At 46.4% G+C, this 23,690-nt stretch overlaps 1 protein-coding gene across 3 annotated transcripts in view; it reads right to left on the bottom strand.

The window, feature by feature from the left end:
- ARID1A (AT-rich interaction domain 1A) overlaps positions 1-10,109 on the bottom strand; it is a 69,660-nt gene extending 59,551 nt beyond the window's left edge. For 2 of the 3 annotated variants that reach the window (XM_025925832.2, XM_086716128.1), the window contains exon 1: positions 8,910-10,109. In XM_025925832.2, coding sequence (XP_025781617.2) covers positions 8,910-10,049 — 1,140 coding nt within the window. In that variant the 5' untranslated portion in view covers positions 10,050-10,109. Of the gene's footprint in view, positions 1-3,536; positions 4,429-8,909 lie in introns of those variants that run through there. The other variant, XM_086716129.1, reaches the window with a different exon arrangement.
- Positions 10,110-23,690: the final 13,581 nt, after the last annotated feature.

The raw sequence follows: 23,690 nt of genomic DNA, 5'->3' as shown, positions 1-23,690 counted from the left end.
AATTCCCAGCATTAGGTGACTTGTTCGCTAAGGACAAGAGAAAGCCATAATAAGGTCCACGCAGAGAGAGGGGGAAATCACTGTGCAAGAAGAGGCCGAAGACATACTTGTTTCCTCTAAAAGGAAGGGGCCATGCACTTCAATCATCTACCACGTGGCTGAACTCACACTTTCTTAAAGTACACCGGCATAAGTCAGTTGAGAGTAAACAGCTGGACCCAGATGCACTCATGCCCAGCAAGCAAGTTGTGACCTCAAGGGAAACAGGAGGCAAAATAAAAAACACAAAGTACACGGCAAATGGGTTTTTAAATGACTGGTATCACACCAACCCCTAAACTCCCCTGCTGCAGTCATGCTGGTGCTAGATCTTGAGCAGGGAGTTCCTTTTAACAGAGATGTCTATAAACAAGCAAGCTGAAAGCTAACAAGTTTAAGAGGGAAAAAGCATACAAAAATCTTGGCTGCTGGTGATGAGCCACAGAAAATCATAAATGTGCCCGTGCCAAGGGAGGAGGAAGTCTAATATCTAACATTGCAGACTTGGGAACCCAGAAGCAACGAAGCCATAAGGAAGCCCAAATGTAGAAGAGGAAAAAAAGCACATGGCACATTTCCTCTTCATATGGGTGGCAATTTAAGCAGCACTCTGGGCCTGCAGAGCCCATAGCCCCAGTGCCCCAAGCTCCTTAGTATTTCATATCAACATTAACTTCCTGGAGGGCGACAAAAATCTGTCCTGGATTACTGGGTGATTTCTAATATGTACCATAACCAACACTAAGTCAACATTTTAGGGATCAAATTTCCTACTCTGCAGCATGTTGGAATGCATTCTTGGCATTAGACTGCTCATTGCAGTACACCCTTAGAAAATGCAGAAGCCACTGGTAAATAAAGACTCAACTTGTCCCAAGACTATCTTCTAGTATGCATAAATGACTAACAAAAACAAATGAAAGTTCACTCAGATGTCCTTTTACATTCAACAAAAACTAATTCCATCCATTTGAATGGCGGGGGGGGGGGGGGGGCACAATTTCAGGGAAGAATACTCAAGATAGTTAATTCCACATTCACCCTAACTTGGATTCCTCTAAAACTTAGACTAAGGAGTTCATCTCAAGCCCCTACTCACCAGCTATCCATGGCAGATGAACCACTGCGCCCTAATTCTGAGTTACTGGAAATTTGCTTTGCCAAATGCCAGAGTATTTTCTAAACTAGAATCTGTATTTAAGACTCCACTCCGTACTTGTATTCTGGAACAGTGTAACCTATCCTTCTCTTCCAGGTGAAAGCCCTGTAGCAGCCTGGCACTGGACTCTCTATGCATTTTCAGCTGTTAAAGCATCCACTTACAGTCCTTGAAAAGTGCCAGAAATCATGTGTGTTCCAATCACACATGGATCAGCAGGTAAAGAGAAACCAAAATCACTACATTGCAGAGGCTCCCATAAGGAATAAGCATGTGTTTGCACCATTTATGAGCTTCTTGGCCACAGCCAACCTAATCAAAAACAATATTAAAGGCCATTTCTGTGAACAGATGGGCAAACTGTGTACATGCAGGCTTATCCACCCATCAACCCTCAATAGAAGGTCTCATCCAAGCAACTCAGCTTCAGCACAGCTCCCAACTCTTCAGAAATAGCAGCAGCCTAAGTGTCTGGACAGGTACTTCACAACTCTTGTTTTGCTTAAAAAAACTCAATTAACTCTACCAAAAAGAAGAAGAAGAAGAAAAACAGGCTCTCCAACCAAAGTTAAACCACCGTCACTGCAGAGTTGTCCAGGGCACACAACTCTGAAGGTGACACAACCTTCCAAACCCGAAATTACTACAAAAGAGCCCCTGAACTGGCCAAGAACTTGGCAGGTTGTACTAAAGGCCCCACATAACCACAAGAACCACTAAGACCCTGGAACCACTCTCACGGAATTTTACAGTTACAGTCCAAATTCTCAAAGTCACTAGAATGAGACAAGTACAGGTCTGGGGAGGGTTGTGTAGTTTGGATTCTATAAAGCCCATGGAACTCAGAGTAGCGGTATGAAAAGGCAAATTAATATTTTAACTTTCCCCCTCTTGAACATTAAGCTTCACAAATCATTGCCTCTGAAAAGCTGTCCCAGGTTAACCTTGCCCAACTCTGATTGCTCCTTATTCTGGAATTCCTTCAGCCCATACACTTAGGTTGGTCTATACCCATTTATAAAACCCTGCTTTGCAAGTTTTCCAGATGTATGCACATAAGCATGCTTCACCAAGAAAACGAAATTCCTCTGAAGCAGATACTGTCTCTTTTAAGTCCCTTCCTAATATCTAACTGGTGTGTTCACATAGAGCTATTTCCTATTTCCATTTGAATCTCCAAATCCCCCTGAGCTAAAAATTATACTCTCAGCAATGAGCCTCATGTTCTAATATCCTTACCACCACACTGACAAAGGCCTGGGCAACCACTGTCTGTGTCAACGCAAGTTTTTGAATTTTGTTTTAAAACAAGCTGATAGCCTTTGGTAAGTCAGCAGAACCTAAAAATTATGGTCAGGGCCATAATGACATTCATATTCCTTACTGCTATGCTAAATCAAAAAGACACTTGCAGGACTCTGGTCTATAAAAACACTTCTTGGGGCACCTGGGTGACTCAGTCAGTTAAGCGTCCGGCTTCAGCTCAGGTCATGATCTCACGGTTTGTGGGTTCAAGCCCCGCATCGGGCTCCGTGCTAACAGCTCAGAGCCTGGAGCCTGCTTCAGATTCTGTGTCTCCCTCCTTCTTTGCCCCTCCCCAATTCACACTCTGTCTCTTTCTCTCAAAAATAAACATTAAAAACACTTCTTGTAAAGAAAAGCAGTGTCAGAGTCAGTGGATTTTGTTTAAAAAGAGATTTTTAGAAGATAAATCTGGTTATCTCACAAGGCTACCAAACCAGAGTACCACAGGCACACAGCTAAAATACTTCTAAAATATTTCTTCCTCCACAAAAAGAATGTTTCACTGAAGGAACTCAGAAATGTTTTTAATCCTAAAATGGCAATTTCAAAAACAAAGATTGAATCTATCCATATAACCCTTCAGGCAGGATTTAGTGAGTCCCCAAACATTTGGACTTTGTACTAACCCAGGAACTTGGGAGCATTAACATATATATACGTATACATATACATATATATGTATATGTATATGTATATGTATATGTATATGTATATGTATATGTATATGTGTGTGTGTAAATATATATGTAAATATATATGTAAATATATAAATATACATATATATGATGCACAGAAGAAGTCCAGTAAAAACTATACAAATAAACCCAACCCTTAAAGCGGGCTTATAATTCCAAGAGCCACAGCCAGAGGCTGAGGACGACGCTGAAGTTGCAGTATCTTTTTTTCTCCTTTCTGGTATTCCAAAAATGCAAACCCAACCCTAGAAACATCTCACCAAACTACAAAACCTTTCCAAAAGAACAAGGCTTTAAAACTCAAAGTCTCATAAACCAAGCTTTTGGAGCACACTTACCTCACTATTGAAACTTAGGATCTTCTTTCCAGACTTCTGTTTATTTTCTCTCTGAAACTGCAATCCATTTTGAACGGGGCTCCATGTGCCCTGAACTACGCCTAGACCCAGGACCATGGAGGCTTCTCTTCCAGCGTAGTGTCTTTTCACTTCCAGTCTCTTTTAGATCATCTCTCCTAGCCTCCATCCACGCCTCCACACCCCCAGTGTTACCCTCTTCCCTATCCACATTTCCTTTCCTCCAAAGTTATTTTATTCCACCACATGAGAACAGACTAGCATTATCTTTGCTTGAAAACTGTTTATTAATTTGCCTGTCAAACATTCTATAGAGCCGTTTACATCTTACTACAGAAACCTCCTGGGTACATATTGACAGCTCAGCAAGTATTTACACAAAGCTCTGAAACATTTGGTTCCTTCAGAAGAGGAAGGAGCTGCTGTGTCAAGCAGAGAATTATCAAACACCTTTTCCTCTCCCTTTTTTCCTCTTTTATAAAGGGAAGCTTCTTCCTTCTAGCATACCTCTAAGATGCCTAAATTATACTTCTAAACTATCCAGCCAGGAGGAGAAAGAATGGAAATTCAGGTGTGCTGGAGAAGGGAAAGAATAGCGTTTCCAGGACCACTTGCAAAACACACCACATAGTTTAAAAAACTAAGGGTATGAGAAAAGGCAACAGGCCTATGAAATTGACCCTGCAATGCTTAGCTTTTCCGTTCCAGTCTCAGGAACTTTTGCTCCTCTCTCAGCAAAACTTACAGGGCAAGTTCAGGCACTCAGATTACAACCAACTGCCCAAACCAGACCTAGACCTGCCCAAACACCTGAAGAGTCTGGAGAACTTAATGCTACCTCTCCCCACCTTCCTATCCCCCCAAGAGAAGCAGAGTGTTAATGTTATGACTATCCACTCCCTACCCCACCCCAAATCTACTCCCAAAATCCCCTCTTAGAGATTTTGAGGCAACTATTTTTCAAGACTTGCTTTAATCAAGTCTGCCCAATTTTTCAATTAATGTTTAGTGTTTTAAAACCACCAGCCAGGTGGAATGACTAATGACAAACATAAACAGTTTCAAAACAAAATAGTCTGGTAAGGCTTTTTCTGTAAAGGGCCACAGACCATTGTGGTACCCAACTGTTCAGAGCTTGTTCCTGTAAACCCTCAAGAGAAAACAGCCTTGAGTTCCTCGAGCCCAAGGGAAGAAAGATGGTCTCAAGACCCCTACTGGTCAATGTACAGGCAGAAATTGCCTTCATAACAAGTTAGGTGTGGAAGCACAGCCCAATGCGTAGCATCACAGAGGAAGAAGGCCATACAGTCCACCAACTTCACTTTACTGATGAAGAGAAAATAAACCCAAGGTCAGTGGCTTGCCCCAAATCACACAGCTTAATCTAGATCTGCATGTGGAACCAAAGCCTCTTCCTCCTGAATCCTGCACTCTTTACTCCTCACCACTGTGTCACACACAACTCAGTGTGCATCAATAATGATAATGACCAATCTAAACAAGGAGAAACCCAGACATAAAAGCCATGGGAATTAGGACTCCATGTTAGAGACCAAGGTATCCCAGCTCACTTGCATGAAAGAACTATTCGGTGCCAATTTATTTTGAATACCGTATTTTAACCATATATTTGCTTGGTTCATTTCAGTTGCTTCTAGAATTTTGGGATTTGAAGCCAATCAATACAACGGCAGAGGGGCGGGGGGGAGGATTGGAAAGGGTCCTGACCATTACTTTGTTAGCCTATTTCCACATTAGAAAAAAAGTCCACTAACCTCATTGCTAAAGCCTGCTGCAGACATCACACCCTACAGGAGCCAATCCAACAGATGAATGTTTAATGCAATCCAAGACATCTTATTACAGTAGGTGCCACTTGTCATGGTTACTGGTTGCTCTGTGTCACACACAAAGGAAGGAACCTTAAAAAGTCCTTGCAGGGCCCAATACAAAGAAGCCAACCTTGGTCCTGATGCTTTCTCTTCTCTTGCAACCATCCCAACCCCCATCACCCCTAGTTCCCTCACGGACAGTAGAGAAACATGAAGCCCTCACAATGAAGTGCCGTCTCAGTGTGGTTTTCCTGGTCCCTCCTACTTGAGAGAGTTCCAAGAGTCCTGTATTTTAGCCAGCCCAGAATTTCTGCCAGTAGGCATTCCCATAATAAGCCCAAGATGCCTGTATTTGTTTCCCAGGAGTTAGAAATATCGTCTGATATTTCCATAGCAAGAACTAACAGCCAAACTTCTACAATCAAATCCATCTTGATCCCAGACTACATATTCTGTTTCATTTTTTACTTTGATGAGCTGGTACTACTCTCAAGGTACTAGAGCTAAAAGCATCCCCAATAAAACACTTTACACGAGGTTCAAGTGCATAGGTGACTAAAAAGTATCTCATCAGTAGCAGGATTCAACACCTTGAGATACAGTATTACTTATGGAAAGCCCTAAAGGGAAAGTTTGCCTGCTGGGATCTTCCGGCTCCTGTGAAAAAGACAGAGCCACAATACAAACACTCAGCTAATCTTTATTTCATAAAGGCAGAGTCAAATGAGAACGTTACAACCTTAGCTATGTCAATCAATTCTCTGCAAAACAGTCTTAATCCAAGATTCAGTTAAGGAAAGAAAGGGACAGAGCAAGACCCCATTATTTAAGAATGCTTAAGAATAAGGCATCATGGTCTGATAAGAGGTTTATCCTTTAAGTAGCAAAGAGAAATTCCTATCAAAATCTACCCACCTACATCCCTCATAGAGACTACCACAAAACTGGAAGTTGCACTGTCTCTTCCACAAGTGAATGCTCACTAGCCCATTCTCTGGGCATCAGGGCAACTGGAATGAAATTGAACAGGAATCTATGTTGTATGAAGTGCTAGGAATGGTGATGTTAAAAGTGAAACCGAAAATTCACCCAAGGGCAGCACAAACTTCCAAACAGGGACTGTATCTACTTTCCTACCATTTACTCAGCACACAGCATAGTACTCAGCACAAAGGAAGTGCTCAAATATTCGTTTAATGACTGAAAATCACTATATGGCAAGAGTTGGTTTTATACCCCCCAAAAACAAAGTGTTTGCCTGAATATTATTTTTCAACTTTAATTTTTGCTTTTAAATGAACCTTGACTTAGCCCAAATTTACTCCTCTAATAGTTTACAAAAGGTAAATGACTCAGCCCCCCTCCCCTCAAGGGAAAAGAGATGTAGCATGTCTCTTGTCCAAAGACAAGAGAATGTTCTCTTTGCTAAGACTAAGCTCATCCTCTAGACACTAGAGATTCAATTTAAAATTCTCCCAGTTTCTTGCCCAAACACAGAACACTATGGACAATGTGGAGTCAAGGCACTGCACTCTAAACCTGCCATTTAACACAACTGTTTTCAAAATTCCTACCTTAATAGAAGAGAAAAGCAGTTCTAGAATGAGGAAGGAACACAACTCATCAGTGAACAAAATCTCATAGCAGGAAGGTACAACTGAATACTGCTGGGGCAGGGGGCGGGGGGCATGAAAGGAGCTTTCCCCCTCTTTGAAAAGATACAGGACTCCTGACAAAAGCACTGAAGGCAGAACATGAAGAGGTACGAAGAGCAAAATTAAAATAAAACAGAATGCATAAAAATGTACCTTAAAGTTGTCATTTCTAAGCAAATATCAAGTATCATTATAGGTGGTATCTTTATTATCTTGGAAGATGGGGGGGAAATGGAACATACCTTAAAATGCAAAGAAAAAAACAGTCGACCTCTATTTCAAAGCTCTAAAATAACAGATGACAAAATACAAAACTAGCCTTTTTGATATCTCAGGAACAAATGATAAATTTCACCAAACCAGGCCTTTAGGAGAAAGTCCCTCACAAGATCATGAAAGACATCGGCTTCTCTTTAAATTGAGCTGCTCTCCCAAAGTTCAATTAACAAAAGAAAGTGTTAACCAGACTCAACATGTAAACAAAGAATGAGGCCAGTCGTCCTTAAAACAGAACACTTGAACCTAATATGAAATTCTCTCTCAGAAAGCTTCCAGTTCTCAAAATAAATAAATAAAAGTTTTCCTCCTACCCCCTCCCATAAAGATCCCACATTTGTCACTCGATAAAAACCCCAGTAAAATAATTTCAATTCTGCAAAGCGAACAGGGTCAAAATTACTCAAGACAAATGCATCTTCAGAGCCATCAAAGAAGTCATTTATACCATCAGGAAAGTCACAAAACCAAAACAAACAGCAAACCCATTGTAGAGAAAAACTCAGCTACTGTTCTGACAACACAGAATCTATTTCAGGCTGCATAAAACATAACAAGCAAAATAAATCCAAGGTACAAGCAAAATGCCACTGCCTCCTCTTTTGTTTCGGCACAATGTAACAAGGGCAGCCTGTCTGGGACTCTGCTCCTGCTGATACAGTATTGCTGCTTAAACCTCCCTCCTCAAGGTCACAGCCAATTTCAGCTCTGGAATAAAAGGCAGATAGTGGCAGCGATGGTTTGGGTTATCTCTGGCAGAAAAGCAGAGTGTAAAAGTTTATGAGCTCATCAGGATTGTTGTACCATTACATCAGAGGCAATTATAAATGGCCAAGAGCAGGAGATGGGGAGCCAATCAGATCACAGATAGGATGTCAACCTAAGACCAACTGTCTCCTGGCTTTGACAGAAGGATTTTACCTCCATAATTCAAATCCCAAACCAAAGCAATCTGCACTTACTACTCCAATCACTCAGCTGTTTACCAGCACTTCCAGGGAGAAGCCCAGGCCACTGGGCCGACGGAGACTAAGACAGGAGATGGCCCAGGCTGCCCTGGGTGAACCGCAGCCGGCCTCTAGCTGCCCCCAAGCAGGCCCCTGCCCTCCCTCGAGGTACCCCCGAACCCGAGGGGCCCCTCCTTGAACGCACAGATGGGGAACGGCCTAGAGAAAGACAGGAGGGCGGGCAGAGAGGAGCGGCAGGTGAGCAAAGAATTGTTCACTCCACTCCCGAGCTCCTAACACCGCACACCCCTAACCTGAGCCCCCAGCACCCCCCTCAACCCCGGCCAGGCCCTTCCCCGCACATTCTGCCCCACACCCCCTTGAAGACCCCCGGAGTTCGAGGGGACCAGGAGGGAGGGAGAAGGGGAGCAAACACCTCAGGGAAAGCCCCACACAAAGGCTGAAGGAGGGAAGGAGAGGAAGGCAGACAGGCAGCCATTTTAAGAGAAGAGCCAGACAATGGCAGCTCCCCAGCAGTGGGGGCCCCGGACTGGGGGTATCCCAAGGCTGTGGCCTGCTCCCCGCAGCCGCCACCCACTCCCAGGACCCCGCTCGCCCCAGGCCCCTCCCCACTCAGCTGTGTACCTGCGGGGTCCGGGCGAGCGGCTGCCCCCCGCCGCCGCTGCTCCCGGGGCTCATGGGCGCGTGGTGGCTCCTTTGTTGGGCCCCTCCCGAGGCGGCTGCTGCCGCCGCCGCTGCTGCCGCCGCAGCCCCCCAGCACTGCGAGGCCATGTCCGCCGGGCCCTTGCCGGCGCCCCCGTCCTGGGGCCCGCCGCCGTAGTCGCCCCCGGGGTAGCCCTGGTAGCCCCGGGCCGAGCTGGGCGACGTGAGCAGTTGGTTGAGGGTGGGGGTGGCGGTGGGCTGGGGGGTTCCCCCGCCGGCCGCTGAGGGGCCGCCTCCCCCCATGGCCCCGAAGCGCTGCTGAGCGAAGGACGAAGACGACGAGGAGGCGGAGGCGCTGGAGGAGGGAGGCGGCTTGGAGCCTGCGGCCGCCGCCGCGCCGGAGCCCGGAGTGCCACCTCTCGGGGAGCTCAGCGCGTAGGCCTGGGGGGGCGGGGGGTAGGCGCTGCGGTTGGGGTAGTAGGAGTTGTACTGGTGGTTGGGGAAGCCGTGGTCGTGCGAGTTCTGCTGGGGCCCCGCGTAGGGCTCCAGGCCCCCGCCGCCGCCGCCGCTCTGCAGCGCTGCCAGGCCAGGGCTTTGTTGTCCGCCATGTTGTTGGTGGAAGACGGCGGCCGCCGCGGCGGCGACGGCAGACGGGCTCCGGCCGTAGGGTTGCCCGAAGCCGTAGGCTGGGGGCGGCAGGGCGGCCGCGGCTGAGTGAGGAGGCGCCCCCACCCCATCGCTGCTGCCGCCGCCGCCGCCGCCGGGCGGCTCCGTGAGGTTATTGTTCAGGGCGGGCCTAGGGCCCGCGTTCCCGTTCGAGTTCTTCAGGTCCGGCTCCGCGCCGGGCCCGCCGCCGGCGCCGGCTCCGCCGCCGCCGCCACCCCCATTGCTCTCGGCCCCGTCCTGCAGCTCCTTTCCCAGCGGCTGCGGCGGCCCCACGGCGGGGCCCTCGCTTTCCTGCCCGGCGGCTGCCTTCATTTCCCCGCGCTCGGCCGCTGCCGCCGCCGCCGCCTCGCCCCCCGCCTCCTCCCGCTGCTGCTGCTCCGCTTTCTTCAGCTCCGAGGGCGGCGGCGGCGGGTTGCCCAGGCTGCTGGCGGCGGCGGGGGCGACCTGCGCGGCCATGATCCCCGCTGTCTCGTCCGCGGAGAGACCCGGCCCTGTCTTCGTCTTCTCCCCCCCTCCCACCCCGCCCCGGGGCCGAGTCCCCCGGGCTGCCCTCCCCACCCGCCCGGGCGGGCCTCGCGGGGCTCCGCTGCTGCGCGGCGCTCGCTCGCTCGCTCCTCTCCCCCCCGCCCCGCCGGCTCAGGCTCCGGGCTGGCGGCGGCGGAGGAGGAGGAGGCGGCGGCGGCCGAGGCGCCGGCGGCTCAGCTGCTCCCGGCTCTGTAGGCTCGGGACCCGGCTCTCCCGGCTCATTCCCCCCAAGCCCTTGCCTGGGAATGAGGGGGGCGGTGGAGGCTCCGCTCCCCAGGGCCTGGCCCCGCTGTGACTCTCCGCTTTCTGCTGCCGGAGAAAGGAGGAGGGAGGGAGGGAGGGAGGCGAGGGGGAGGGGGCGGGGAGGGAGGGAGGGAGGGAGCGGGGGGAGGGGGACCCGGGACGGGCGGGCTGGAGGGCGCGCGGCAGCAGCCCGGGCGCCGGGAGGCAGAGTCGGAGCGCGGACTGGGCCGGGCGCCCTGCCTCCCCTCCCCGGCCGCGGCGCGAGCTGAGGCTGCTGCGCGGCAGCGGGCGAGCGAGCGGGCGGGCGGCCGGACTGAGCGGCTAGAGCGCCCCACTCTCCTCCGAGTCCCCCTCACTCCGACACGAGGCTCAGCACTGCCATTTTACCCAGCGCCGTCGCGGCCGCCTGGCAAACCCGGACCGGAGCGCGGAGCGGGCGCAGGCCATGGAACGGACTCGCTCCCTTCCCCTCACAAAGGAGGAGGGGAGAGAACGAGCCGCGGCGGCGGCAGGCCCTCTGCCGCTTTCGCTCGGCAGCGCCGCCGCCGAAAGCTTCGGGGAAAACCCGGCCCGGAGCCCGCGCCTCCCCGGAGCCTGCGCCGCCTCCCTCCTGGCGTTCCTTCCTATCCGGGTCGGTCCCCTCCGGGCCGTACGGAGGGGAGCGGGCAGCGTGAACTTTACTCGCGGCTGCAAAATTGGCCTGAGCCCGAGACCGCGGCCGCCTCGGCCCAGGCCTGACCCTCTGGCAGCGGTCCTGGTCTCTTGGCTGCTACTTAGCACCTCTACAGCACTTTTATTCTTCAAAGCCTTTTACAAACCCGCTCTTAAAGACCCAGCTGAGTGAGCGAGCAGGGCCTAACATTTTACACCCTTTGCAAGCCCTACCGAATGACAGATCATTTGTTCAGACTTAACGTTTTCCCACTCCCCAGCCCTCTTTAGCCGGGCCTCATAAGGCCCTGGGGGCGTGAGGTCCGACTCTCCCCATTTTCTAGAATTGTAAGACCGAGGGGAGGGGACTGCCCTGTCAGTCAGGGGGCGGAGGAGGGTGATTTTAAAAAGTAGCAAAGTCCCCCAAAGCTACCCGCGTACTTAGCCTTGGGGGGGGGGGGGGGAAGTGATCAAGTTGCATCATATACAGCAATGGAATCAGACTGTAAGAATGGGTTTGAGACCAAGCTGATCATCTCAGTCTTAGCTCATCCCAACACTAACGTAAAATGGTAACCACTGGAGCTACTTTGGGGGCCTAAGACAGCCTTCCAGCAGGAGAACCCAACCCTAATCTTTTCCCAAGAGAACTTAGCCCACAATGACCAATAGTGCCAGTCTCCAGAGACAATACCTGTAAAACTGGGGAACAGACCACAGAAGAGGCTTTGCAGAAGAGGGACGGCCACGCAGTGGGAAACCATTTTCTCCTTAAAGAGAGAAAAGGGACAGTCTAACAGGTCCCCAGGAGCACCCAGGTGGCTCAGTCAGTTAAGCATCAGACTTTGGTTCAGGTCATGATCTTGAAGTTCGTGGGCTCCAGTCCGGTGTCCCGCTCTGTGCTGACAGAGCAGAGCCTGGAGCCTGCTTCTGAGCCTGGAACCTGCCTCACGTTCTGTGTCTCCCTCTCTCTCTGCTCCTTCCCCGCACATTCCCATTCTCTCTCTCTCTCTCAAAAAGAAACATTAAAAAAATAAGAAAGAAAGAAAATAAATGTAACCAAATTTATTTTCTATCCTCCAGTATAAAGATTCATCACAGTTTACCATTATATTCCAAGAGATGCCAATCGAGCTAGAGGCATACATAGAAACTTCTAGATCTACAGGCCCTACCACATCCCAGCACCAAGCAGTCTTTTCCTCCTCAAGCTGACTTGGAATGCTCTGACGTGACAGGCTACAAAAGCCAGAGGGGATTCCAGCTCCTCACCAGGCCCAGGCTGCCTTGGGAGAGGCCCAGGCCAGTGTAGTCACTAAACCCCAGGGCCTCTTTCCCCCCTCAGATTTTATAAATGGAGACTTCATAGCCACAGAGCCATTATCTTAGAAATGGCAGATCCCGCAGGCCCCTTGGACAAGTTCTGGCCATGCCACTGGTCACTGTGAATAATTCCAAAAACCTGAAGCCACTCCTACTCTGAAGAAAACTTAATAGGATCTTACGCTAAAGAGGCAAAAACCTTGCTGTTAGTCTAAGAGTGGTGGTGGGTTTTCCGCCTCTAGCCAAGAACCAAAAGGACTACCAGGATCTGACTGACTGGAACGGGCCAGTGCCCTGGTTTCACTCACAGTCCTCAGGGGCAACTACTCTCCCAGTGCATTAGGTCCTAGAAACCAAATTATAGGCTGCCTCATAAATGGAGCTTGGCTATTTAATCAACTGCTTCTGAGCTGGCAAACAGTCCTGAGTCCTGCACACAAATGAGGAGTTTTTACATGCAATTACCCTGCCATTTTCCTCAGAGCTGGACTGTAATGGGAAACCTGGAACCCAGTGAAAATCTGGAAGCCAGAATGGATTTGTCTCCAGAGAAAGCCCTCATCTCCTTTTTTCAGTGGCTGTGAAATTTGGAAAGTGCCCAAATCCCTTTCCTACACGTGAGCACGCTGTTTTGAAAACAGCCACCATTTTTTTCTAGCAATAAGGTAAAGTGCACAAAAATCTATCCACCTGGACTGGAGCAGGTAATGTGGGATTTCTCCATTCCCACTTAAAAAAAAAAATCTCAAATCCTACAGGGTCCTCTTCCACCTCTACCTTTAGAGCCCCACACCACTATCCCAGGGACGGACGAGTTGAAGGGAACTTTCTTAGAAACTGGCCCATCAGCTTTCCCTAGGGGCAATGGCAGCGGGAAAGGGGGGGGGGAGGGGAGGAGCTGGGCACGTGGCTGGCTGGAGCTCCAAGACCCAGGTTTGGGGCTGCGGGTTCTCTCCGTGGAGTTTTTTTTCCCCCACGGCCCCAGTGTTTTAACCCCACACCCAGGCAGCTCAGGAATCCCGGCGCAGATTGGAGAACTAGGACTAGGACAGCGCTACCCTCACGAAAGCGCCTCTGCCACCAACAGCCTGATGGCAAATATGGACTGAATCGTTGACATGGAAACCGGACTAAAGTCTTGCTCGCTCCCTCACAAGAGAGTTCTTATCACCATCCCCGACCGCAAAGCACTTGGCAAACGTGGACTGGATCTCCCGCCCAGAGGATCAGGCGGAGTTTCTGTGCGCTGCTTTAACTCCTGCGGCTGCGGCAGCCAAGGAGGGGGGCAGGGCTGCCAGGACAAACTGACTGAAAATGGCAGAGGATGTTCTCATTTTATCTGGCTTGTACAGTGTGCATGGATTGGGCCGAGAATAAGAGAACAACCTATTAAAATCCACGCAGTCAACTGCAAAATGTGGAACCGAGGCCTGGAGGGTTTGTTAAGAGAGAGAAACGTTTGCAGGGAGAGAAACAGCCCTTCCTTTCTCGAAATTTGCTTCCCTTAAGTGTGCGAAATACAAAACTCAACAAACAAACAAAAGATCAGTCTCGGCTCCTTCCCTTCCTCACTCCTTTTGGGGGAAGGCGTTTTAAGCCTTAGGACCCTAGTGGAGGAATTGCCTCTGTTCTGAATAAGGCGCTGGGAATCGGGGGAGCGCGGGGTTGTGGCCCTCACACGCGTCCCCGCCGCGGCAAAGCATCAGACACCCAGCGGAGCTCTCCCGAGTGCGAACTGGAGCTGCGAGTTTGAGCAAAAGGGCAACTATGTCAGTTGACGGAAGCCAGAAGCAGAGTTCAAATCCTGGCGTGGATTTCCGTCTGGAGCTGTCTGCTTCTTAAAGTTTGTAACTCGGTGTTCAGAAACAGCCCCAGCGGAGGCTTTGGGAGCAGTGTGAAAGTCTAGCACTACCATCTGACAGCGAGCAGCAAAACTTTGGGCTGCATATTAAGCGAGGAAAGTGGATTGAAGCAAGAGTCAAGGCAATTCATTATATTATCGGCTCCCAGACGGGAGCTGTAAGTTACGAACTGGATCGCCACGGAGAAAAATGGAATGGAGTCTAAATGGCGCTCAACAGCTCTTAGAGGTAAAATTGTGGCTGCCCAGCACCTAGGATCCTAAAGCAGCAGCAGCAGCAGCAGCAACCGTAGAGGCATCGAGCCTGGCGGGCGCTCAACGACTGCTTGGGTAGATGCTTTCTTCCACTCAAGATTTTAAAATAAAATCTCAAGATTTTAAAATAATTTGGAGGAATTTACATTTAGAATAATAAGGGACACATTTTGAGAAATGTTCATTTCTGCATGAGGCTTTCTTATTTTTTTCCCCCACGAGAAGAGTAGCTCTGTAAAAATACCTCTAGGCATAAGTCAACTTGCTTTTTTTTTTTTTTTCTTTTTGTATCAGTGTAGAATGAGAATGCTTCTCACCATCACCTCACCAAAAACTAAAACCAGAAATAAAATAAAGATCCACGTTGGTCTGGTTTGTGGCAGATTGCAAACAAAATGTAACACCCAGGTTCAATCTAACATGAGGAAATAGGTACCAACGCGTACACTCTAATATTTTAGAGTGCACATTTTACTTATCCACAAATTTCATTGATGAGTTTGCTGACTATTCCTTTGGAGACGATAGAGTAAAACTACTAACAATATTTTAAAGGCAAACAAACATACCTGAACTGGAGTTCTATAAAACCACTGGCAGATCAGGAATTTGGACATTTCTGCTGAGCCTCACTGAAGGTCTGTATTCCCCAAATGATACAAAAATAGTAGATGAAAAGCCTACTTGCAAAGAAGCTTGAAAGCCACTTTATAGTCCATCAGAAGAGAAACTTCAAGATGCTGTATTTGGTACTTACTACACCAAGTTGTTTTTAGATTTGGAAAGCTAAGTACCAACGATATTACCAAGGGAAGATCAGGTCAGCAATCTTAATATTGAAGCCTATTTCTCAGGAACAGGAAAAGTTTGTTATCTTTGACTTTCCATATGAAACCAATGTAGGCTGCTTTTGTTTTGCTTTACTTTAAAACCAATGGAGGAAAATTTCACACATGTAAAATGATTACAAGGGAAATTTTTGAAAGCTGAGGGTGGAGGAGAAAATCAGAAGGAAAATAAAATATTCGAGGTGGGTATTTCTTTCAGCCTGATTGCATAAAGCTTTCTTCACTGCCATTTTACTGAGATAGGAAAAAGAGAGAGTGGGGAAGTTTCTTGTTGCAACTCTGGAATGGATCTGGAATGGAGTCTTTTGCTCCAACACAAGTTAAATGGAAGAGTGAGAAAGAGAAGGAAAAACTGTGAGCACTGACAAAATGGAGGGAAGCAGGCACGCAGTCCTGTAAAACAGGATGGAAGGCTAAAACAGCAAATGTTCTGCCTGCTCTCTGCCACACAGCCACCTCAAGAGAATACTCCTGGCGTGATCATCCCAGGCTTTTTATGTAAGAATCAAAGAAAATCCAAAGGAACCTATTAGGCATAAGACAGGAAGTGAATGGCCCCTAAGGGAAAGCATTCTGACTAGCTTTAATAGAATTTAAACTCAACCATCCTTCCTACAGAAAGAAAATGGCTTCTTCCAAAGATAAAAGAAAAGTTGACCAAACAAAAAAGTGAGCTGTGGAATACTTTAGTGGTAGTGTTGTGGCACTCCAGTGAAATGCACAACTTACCAATGACACCAAAGGCAAGCTGCCGGGGGAAAAAAATCACAGTGGGCTTTGGCACTTTATCAAATGATCACTTTCTGCCCCGAAATTAAACAACACTGGATTCAGAAGCCCCCAGAGGGGCTGGAGGGTGGGGACCACCAGGTTGGTTCTTGTTGGCCTACCCCTCCAAAGATACTTTTGGAAACCTGTGTACAAGTGTGTTGTTCTTCCAGTCTTGCTGTGGAGGGAGAGAACAGGAGACAAAGGAGAAATAACCCAACATACTTCATTGAACCTATCTGACAGGCCATTGAGAAAACAGTGCTGAACCCACCACCCCACCCACACATACACACAATCCTCTCTACTACAGTGTATTTTCATCAATAGAGTTCATCCACAAAATACACTCAAACGAAAGAATACACAATGCCATAAAACATTAGGCACTATTTTTGCCCCAAACGCTAAGACCAGGATATAGATTATACATTTTTTAAAAAAAATGTGAGGTCCCTTTCGACCTCAGAACAAAGTCTGAGAGCTCATTTATTTTTTTTTTCCTAATCAGCCACAGCTACCTAAAAATATGGACACTCTGTCCAACAAAAACTGGAGTTTATGGCTGATGTTGTGTTTCCCCTTCAACCAGCTAAAGTTGGAAGTCCAAAGTATTCTAGGAAAGAAGTGTGATAGTTGACTCCACACCTACTGTCTGGTTTTTTATGAACTAGCAGCCGGTGTTTCTAAAATGGAATCCTAGGAGAGTTGGAATACTACATGGCTTTCAAAAAGATCTTCTCTAGGAAAAAAACTTAGAGGTAAGGAAGTAATCCTGATTGGCTACTGAAGATCTTGAGTAATCCATCACTAGCACAATACTGGAGAGGTTAGACAGAAACCATTTTTATAAACATAACCAAATACCACAGATCGAGGGCACTTATTTTCCCCCTGAAATTAACTCGCCTTTCATAATGAAGCAACCTTACCCTATGCAACTGCCCTTCTTCAGCAATCCTTGAGTTGCATGTGCTGTTCTGACCCAATCCCCACCAAAACGGGTCCTCTTCTGAGGCTCAGAAATCTTGTGAGCATGTTATTCTTCCAACTAGAAATTAATAGTATGACTATTGCTAATAACAAGAATATTCCAAAGCCATGGTTATAAACTTCATTAAGTACCTTGCTCCTTGCTTTAACTATCTCCTGGAATACTTATTAATGCTATGTTTGGTGTAGACATTTCTAAAGTGCCACAGTAAGACCCATAGGACAGCCTTGTCATAGCAAGAGCGCTAGGACCAAATGCAATAACAAACAGGAATAGTCATGCCGAGCCCTAACCGTTCACTGACATCACCTTTTGACTGCCTGTGAGTGATTCATATTCTCAGTGATCTGCTAATTGAAGATTAATTAATTTAGTAAGTTCTTCACCGTTGCACATTATGCTATCTGACCTACCTCCCTCATCTCTACCGCACACGCGCGCGCGCACACACACACACACACACACACACACACACACTGACGTTAGGTTTTGGTGTGCAATGCCAAAATGAGAAATATTTAGCAGGAACAACAGGAGAAACATTTTCTAAACAACTAAAAACATGGAGGGGATCTGGATAATAAGGCACGTTTGTTTTCTGCCTTATTTGAGGTTTTTAATTCTGTACTTCAAACACAGAACACACACACATAGACACACACACATATACAGTATATATAATTCTTTTAAGAGATCACAGATGCCAGCCAGCATTAGAGTTATACCAAACATTTTCTACACTGCCATTTTCCAAACTAAGTGAAACAGAACAAAAACATGGAGAAGGAATTTACAGGAATGGAGTACTACAAAGACAGATGAAAACTCTGGTCAAGGTCTTTTGGGAGATGAGTGGGGATGGAAGATGAACTAGGGAAAGACAAGATTTAAAGGAGGATGACCTACCTAATATTCAAGGCAAAGAGCCTATAGTTTGAGAACTATCTCAATATTTGAGACAAATGTCTGGACTTTCATTTTAAGGCAGATTTCCAAATGGCTATCCTCGTTTATAAATTGTAATGATCAATCTTAGACTCACGAAATCTAATCAGATGGACTATGTATGCTCAGATGCATCAGAGCAGAGGCTCTCCATGACGCAAATGACTATCACTGCTCTGTGATGCTTTGAAACCAGTCTAGAATTTTCCACTTTTTGATTGTGGATATCAATTCTCTCATTCAGTTTACTATAAATGGGAGGCCCTTTGACAATTATTTTGCTGTGCCGTACAGCATTGTATATATCCTACCTTTGTACCTCCTATAAAGTACGTTGTAGGCTAAGGTCTACTTAAGAGGAAAGACATGCCTCCAAAATAGCATAGGCCTTTTTCACTCAAAACTTATAAGTTCTTAGCACTCAGGTCAAGATCCCTCATTTTCAGAGAAAGTTGATGAAGAAAGAGAAAAGAGAAATAAAGAAAAACTTAAGACATGGCAATACCCATTCTATAGGTCCTTGAGATTTTGGTGAGTACCAAGAAAATAATGAATGTTAAAAGTACTTTGAGATCACCGGCCTAGTTATCAAAGGTATTATTATTAATAATATTAGTAATGCTCTTACATGCAGGTTATATTTTAGTCATTCTTTTCCCCTCGTGAGAACTCAGACAAGTGAATTTGGATAACTTCTCCTGTTCCTCCTTCTTTTCTCTCTTCTCTCTCTCCTTTTTGTCTCAGTGTCACATAGGCTTTTACATCGGATAATTGGACTCTGACTAAATAGTACGAAAGTGTCCATGAGGTACAATTTATGCCACACAGCTGCTTTCAAAGCTCAGGCGCCTGTCCATAACAGTGATCATAACAGGGACTCCTGCATAGATCGGAACTCAGTGCTGCTACGGCAGTTACGTAGAATGATGCGGTATTTGTTCTACCTACTTGACTGAGTCTGAGTTTAGAATGGTCTTTGATCTTTTTAAGAAGAGAAACAACTATCCACCAAAACGAATGGCTGAGATGCACCAAATCAAATAATGTCCTTAATTGGACAGATGAGGGCGAAAAGAACAAGCCGGACTTAGAGTCCGTTTAATTGCACCTCTCCAACAGAATCCTGGTGCTAGATGAGGAAACAGAATACAGCCTTCCACCCTTTTGATCCTTGCTATTGAAGACAAGAATTTGATCTTTAGATCAGTGTTTGAAGGGTTTCAAAATTAGTGACCTGGGAAGTCCCCAGCCAGCAGCTAGCACTTCCTCACTCCATGAGCGTGTGGTTATTCCTTTCAGGGGACTGGTGTCTCCAGCTCAGTCTTTTTGAGCACCTCATGTAGCAATGATGCAAAGCAGAACAGTTACTAGAAGAAATCCTAAATATTCAAAGCTACATTGAGCAGGTAGAAACTCCTGTTTTCTTTTTCAAATGTGAAAACATGTGTTCAAGAGAATTGTTTATAAGATGGATTTTTTTAAATGGCATCTTCAAAACCAGTTTGCTGTTGGAGTGATGTTTATCTTAAACTCTAAACATTATAAAAGTTGGAGTGATGTTTACCTTAAACTCTACACACTTACCAGTTGACAGCATTAGAGTCTTCTATAATTTAAAAATCAAATAGAGAAGAAAACAAATTCTTGTCTCCATACTGCTTAGGCCTTCATATAGGTAAGGCTGAGTACACGGTGATAGAAATGTGTTGGCAAGAGGTTAAATTTATAAAAGTATGGGGCGCCTGGGTGGCCCAGTCGGTTAAGCGTCTGACTTCAGCCAGGTCACGATCTCGCAGTCCGTGAGTTCGAGCCCCGCGTCGGGCTCTGGGCTGATGAGAGCCTGGAGCCTGTTTCCGATTCTGTGTCTCCCTCTCTCTCTGCCCCTCCCCCGTTCATGCTCTGTCTCTCTCTGTCCCAAAAATAAATAAAACGTTGAAAAAAAAAATTAAAAAAAAAATTTATAAAAGTATAAAAAAAAAAAAAAGGAGAAACAAATTTCGCTAAGGCTGCATGGCAGGAACTTGCCAGTTTTTCTTCCAGAAACCAGGAAAACCAAGGAGATGAAGTCGGCCTAAAAGTCAGAAGAATATGAAAAGAAAAGTAAAGAAAGACATTGGGCAGCCTCTTATATGTCCGTAACTTCCAGAGAATACCCCGAGTGTAACGTGGGGGAACAAGGCACCTAGACTCACCTAGGGCTGTAGGCCATGAACCTCCAAGGTCAGAGTCTCAAGAAGGAAGAAGCAGCAGGCTTTGCTCCAGCCCAAGCCGTGTGCCAATGATGTCATGTCATTTGTAGCAGGAATCCCTCCTTCCATGGGGAGCTATTAAGGAGGAGCTCTGTTCCAAAACAGGGTTTTCCAAATCGCCTCTCTCTGTAGGCTTCCCCGAGGGCCAGGTATTAGAAGAACTTGCATGCTGTACCTGTAAAGGAAAAGGAAAATAACAGAGGCCCTAAAATGAAATTAAGCAACTCAGTCTGAAATTTTTTTTGATGAAAGTAGGGATCATTGTTGTTGAATTATTTCAGCCTCACACATAAGAATCAGGGAGACTGGGGCGCCTGGCTGGTGCAGTTGGAAGAGGATGTAACTCTTGATCTCGGGGTCGTGAGTTCGAGCCCCATGTAGGGTGTAGAGATTAGTTAAATAAATAAAACTTAAAAAAAAAAAAAGAATCAAGGAGGCCGAAATTCCTTATTGAATACCTCAAATTTACTTTGAATTCCTTTTTTCTTAAAAATTTTTAATGTTTATTTCATTCTTGAGAGAGAGAGAGGGACAGAGGGTGAGTGGGAGAGGGGCAGAGAGAAAGAGAGGGAGACACAGAATCTGAAGCAGGCTCCGGACTCTGAGCTGTCAGCATAGAGCTTGACGTGGGGCTCGAACCCGTGGACCTCGAGATCATGAAGTCAGATGCTTAACTGACTGAGCCACCCAGGCGCCCCTACTTTGAATTCCTTAATATCAGAATGAATTTTTTAAAAGCACAAATCTATGTATCAAAAATTTTATATTCCATATGGATTTTACTAGAGCTCTGAACGACAATGCCTTCTTCAAATGGATGAAGAAAAATATTCATACAGAAGCATCTCTTACACAACCAAAATTTCAAGATTTAGGATAGATTTAGAAGAAAATATGGAGAAATACAGACATGAAAAAGAAAGGTGGATAGATCCTCCCATCTCATACACTTTTGATGACAATAATAGTAATCTCTTGAGTGACCACTATGTGCATGCCATCTAGTCTCTAGTGCTCACAAAAATCCACTGAGATAGATATTATTATCTCCAAATATAAACCAAGATACTGGAGCTCAGATAGATTAAGCAATCCAGGCCATGATGCTTGTAAATGACAGAGTCAGGATTCAAACCTAGCTCTCTTACAAATTCCAAGTCCTGACTTTTCAATAAAAATAGAGAGTAAATGCCATAGTGTATTTGGTAATGTACTTTTTCAAGATACCAGTATTAACTGTTTTATTAGATGCATCACCATACATATATATATGCCACTAGACATATTAATGCCACTATCAAGTATGAGGTCAAAATACAACTATTTAATCGGTCTTTTAACTTTAGTATAGAGCTGGCATACTACTGATCCCAATCAGACAATAAGCATAATTTCTGTGGATGTCTTAGAGTCTCTCAGTTCAAAATGTGTTTCTAAGACTAGAAGCTTCAGGATCACCTAGGAGCTTCTTAGAAACGTACAATCTCAGGCCCTATTTCAGACCTTCTGAAACAATCTGCATTCTGACAAGATCCTTAGGTGCTTTGTATACAAATTAAAGTGTAAGTGGCACTGTCTTAGAGATGGATGATTCCAGAAAAAGGGATGCCTCTCACCCACACTGAAGTCATCTTTGTTCCTAAGACCAGGGAGGGAGAGAATTATTCACATTATTCACATTATTACCTTTCCTTTCTGTTTTTAAACCAAATGTTCATCAGTCATTCTTTTTTTTTTAGTAACGGCTTTATTGAGATATATTAAAATTCACCCATTGAAGCACACAATTCAATTGTTTTTAGCTTACTCAGAGTTGTGCAACCATCACCACAATCAATTTTAGAACATTTCATCACCTCAGAATGAAACCCCATACTCTTTAGCAGTCGCCCCCCCCCCCCCGCCCCCACCATTCTCACCAGCCCCAACCCTAGGGAACCACTAATCTTTCTGTCTCTACAGATTTGCTTGTTCTGGACATTTCATATAACACAATACAATATATGGTCTCTTGTGATTGGCTTCTTTCACTTACCATGTTCTCAGAGTTCATCCATGTTGTTCATCAATTCATCTTAATCCTTCCTCATAAGTGGAAGTTATTCTTTCAACAGATGTGTGGGTGCCAGGCCAGGGGACCCATCACCCAGTCCTCCCTATGGAACTCCTGAGTGCCACTGCTCCCCTAGGAAAAGCCTTTCTCTTCCCATTACTAACTACCCTAATAAGGAGGTCTTTAAGAGTTCCCTTTGCCCATCTTCTCCCTGGGATTTGGCGGCTCAAGGACAGCTGGCCCTTGGCCAAGTTTCTCTCCACAACACCTGCGGGCACACTACGAGTGCTGCCACCTTATGCCCATTTCTTGAAGTAGTGGACACTGGGTCAGGCACTGTCTTCCTCCCCAGAGTCCTGCTCTCTGCTGTTTCCACAGCAAGGAAGGTTGTGACTCATGACTGAGTGTGACCAGGAGAGGTCGAGGGTGTGCCGTGTGGGAACACATGCCTGGTACCTTCAAACAACCAAGAGGCCGAGAAAGAAGCAAGTGCAAATGCACTTGGGGCGAAAGGGGACATGATTTTGCAATCTCTCTTCCTGATTCTCTTGGCTGTTTCTTCAGCCACCATTTGCTCTTCCTCTCCTCGCTTCACTTTCATTTCCCTATGTTATTCTTCGCAGAATAGGGAACCTAAACATCTCTCCCCTTTCCTTTCTACCTGGATTGTTTTCTCTTGTGCTTCCAGCAGCACCACAGTGGTGCACTTAGACATTTGGATTCACTAAGTTACTTCTTAAAGAAGAGAGTCAGTCTAGGGGCGCCTGGGTGGCTCAGTTGGTTGAGCGTCGGACTTCGGCTCAGGTCATGATCTTGAGGTTCATAGGTTCAAGCCCCGCATCGGGCTCTGTGCTGATGGCTCAGAGCCTAGAGCCTGCTTGGGTTTCTGTGTCTCCCTCTCTCTGCCCCTCCCCCACTCGTGCTCTCTGCCCCTCCCCCACTCGTGCTCTCTCGCTTTCTCTCTCTCTCAAAAATAAATTTTAAAAATTTACATAAAAAAAGAGAGAGAGTCGGTTTAAACATTCTGCCTTACTGAGAAGCAGGACAAGGAAGAGGTTTTTTTTTTTGTTGTTCTCCCATATCAAGATAGTCTTCTTTAATGGAGAATTCTTGATATGAGACCTAAATTAACGGTCCCAGAGAAAAATCAGCGTAATAACGAAAACACTTGCTCGAGATGCTCGTGGCTGGATTTAGAACCTCGCCGGAGTTCATTTTGGGGTGGGCAGTTTGGCTACAGGTTGTTGCACACTACCCCATACTTCCTGAGTAGCCCATACGTCCCCCGGTCATGGCCTTATTCCTGAGACAGGCTTTCCAAACTCACGCTTCAGGTACCTCAAGCTCTCACTGCCACTCTGTCATATTCATTCAGGAAATGT

The sequence above is a fragment of the Puma concolor genome, chromosome C1 (assembly GCF_028749965.1).
Source record: "Puma concolor isolate L17-30 chromosome C1, mPumCon1.1.hap2, whole genome shotgun sequence".
Classification (NCBI taxonomy): Eukaryota; Metazoa; Chordata; class Mammalia; order Carnivora; family Felidae; genus Puma; species Puma concolor.
Note: the sequence above shows the minus strand (reverse complement) of the source record. Positions and strands in the feature narration are given on the sequence as shown.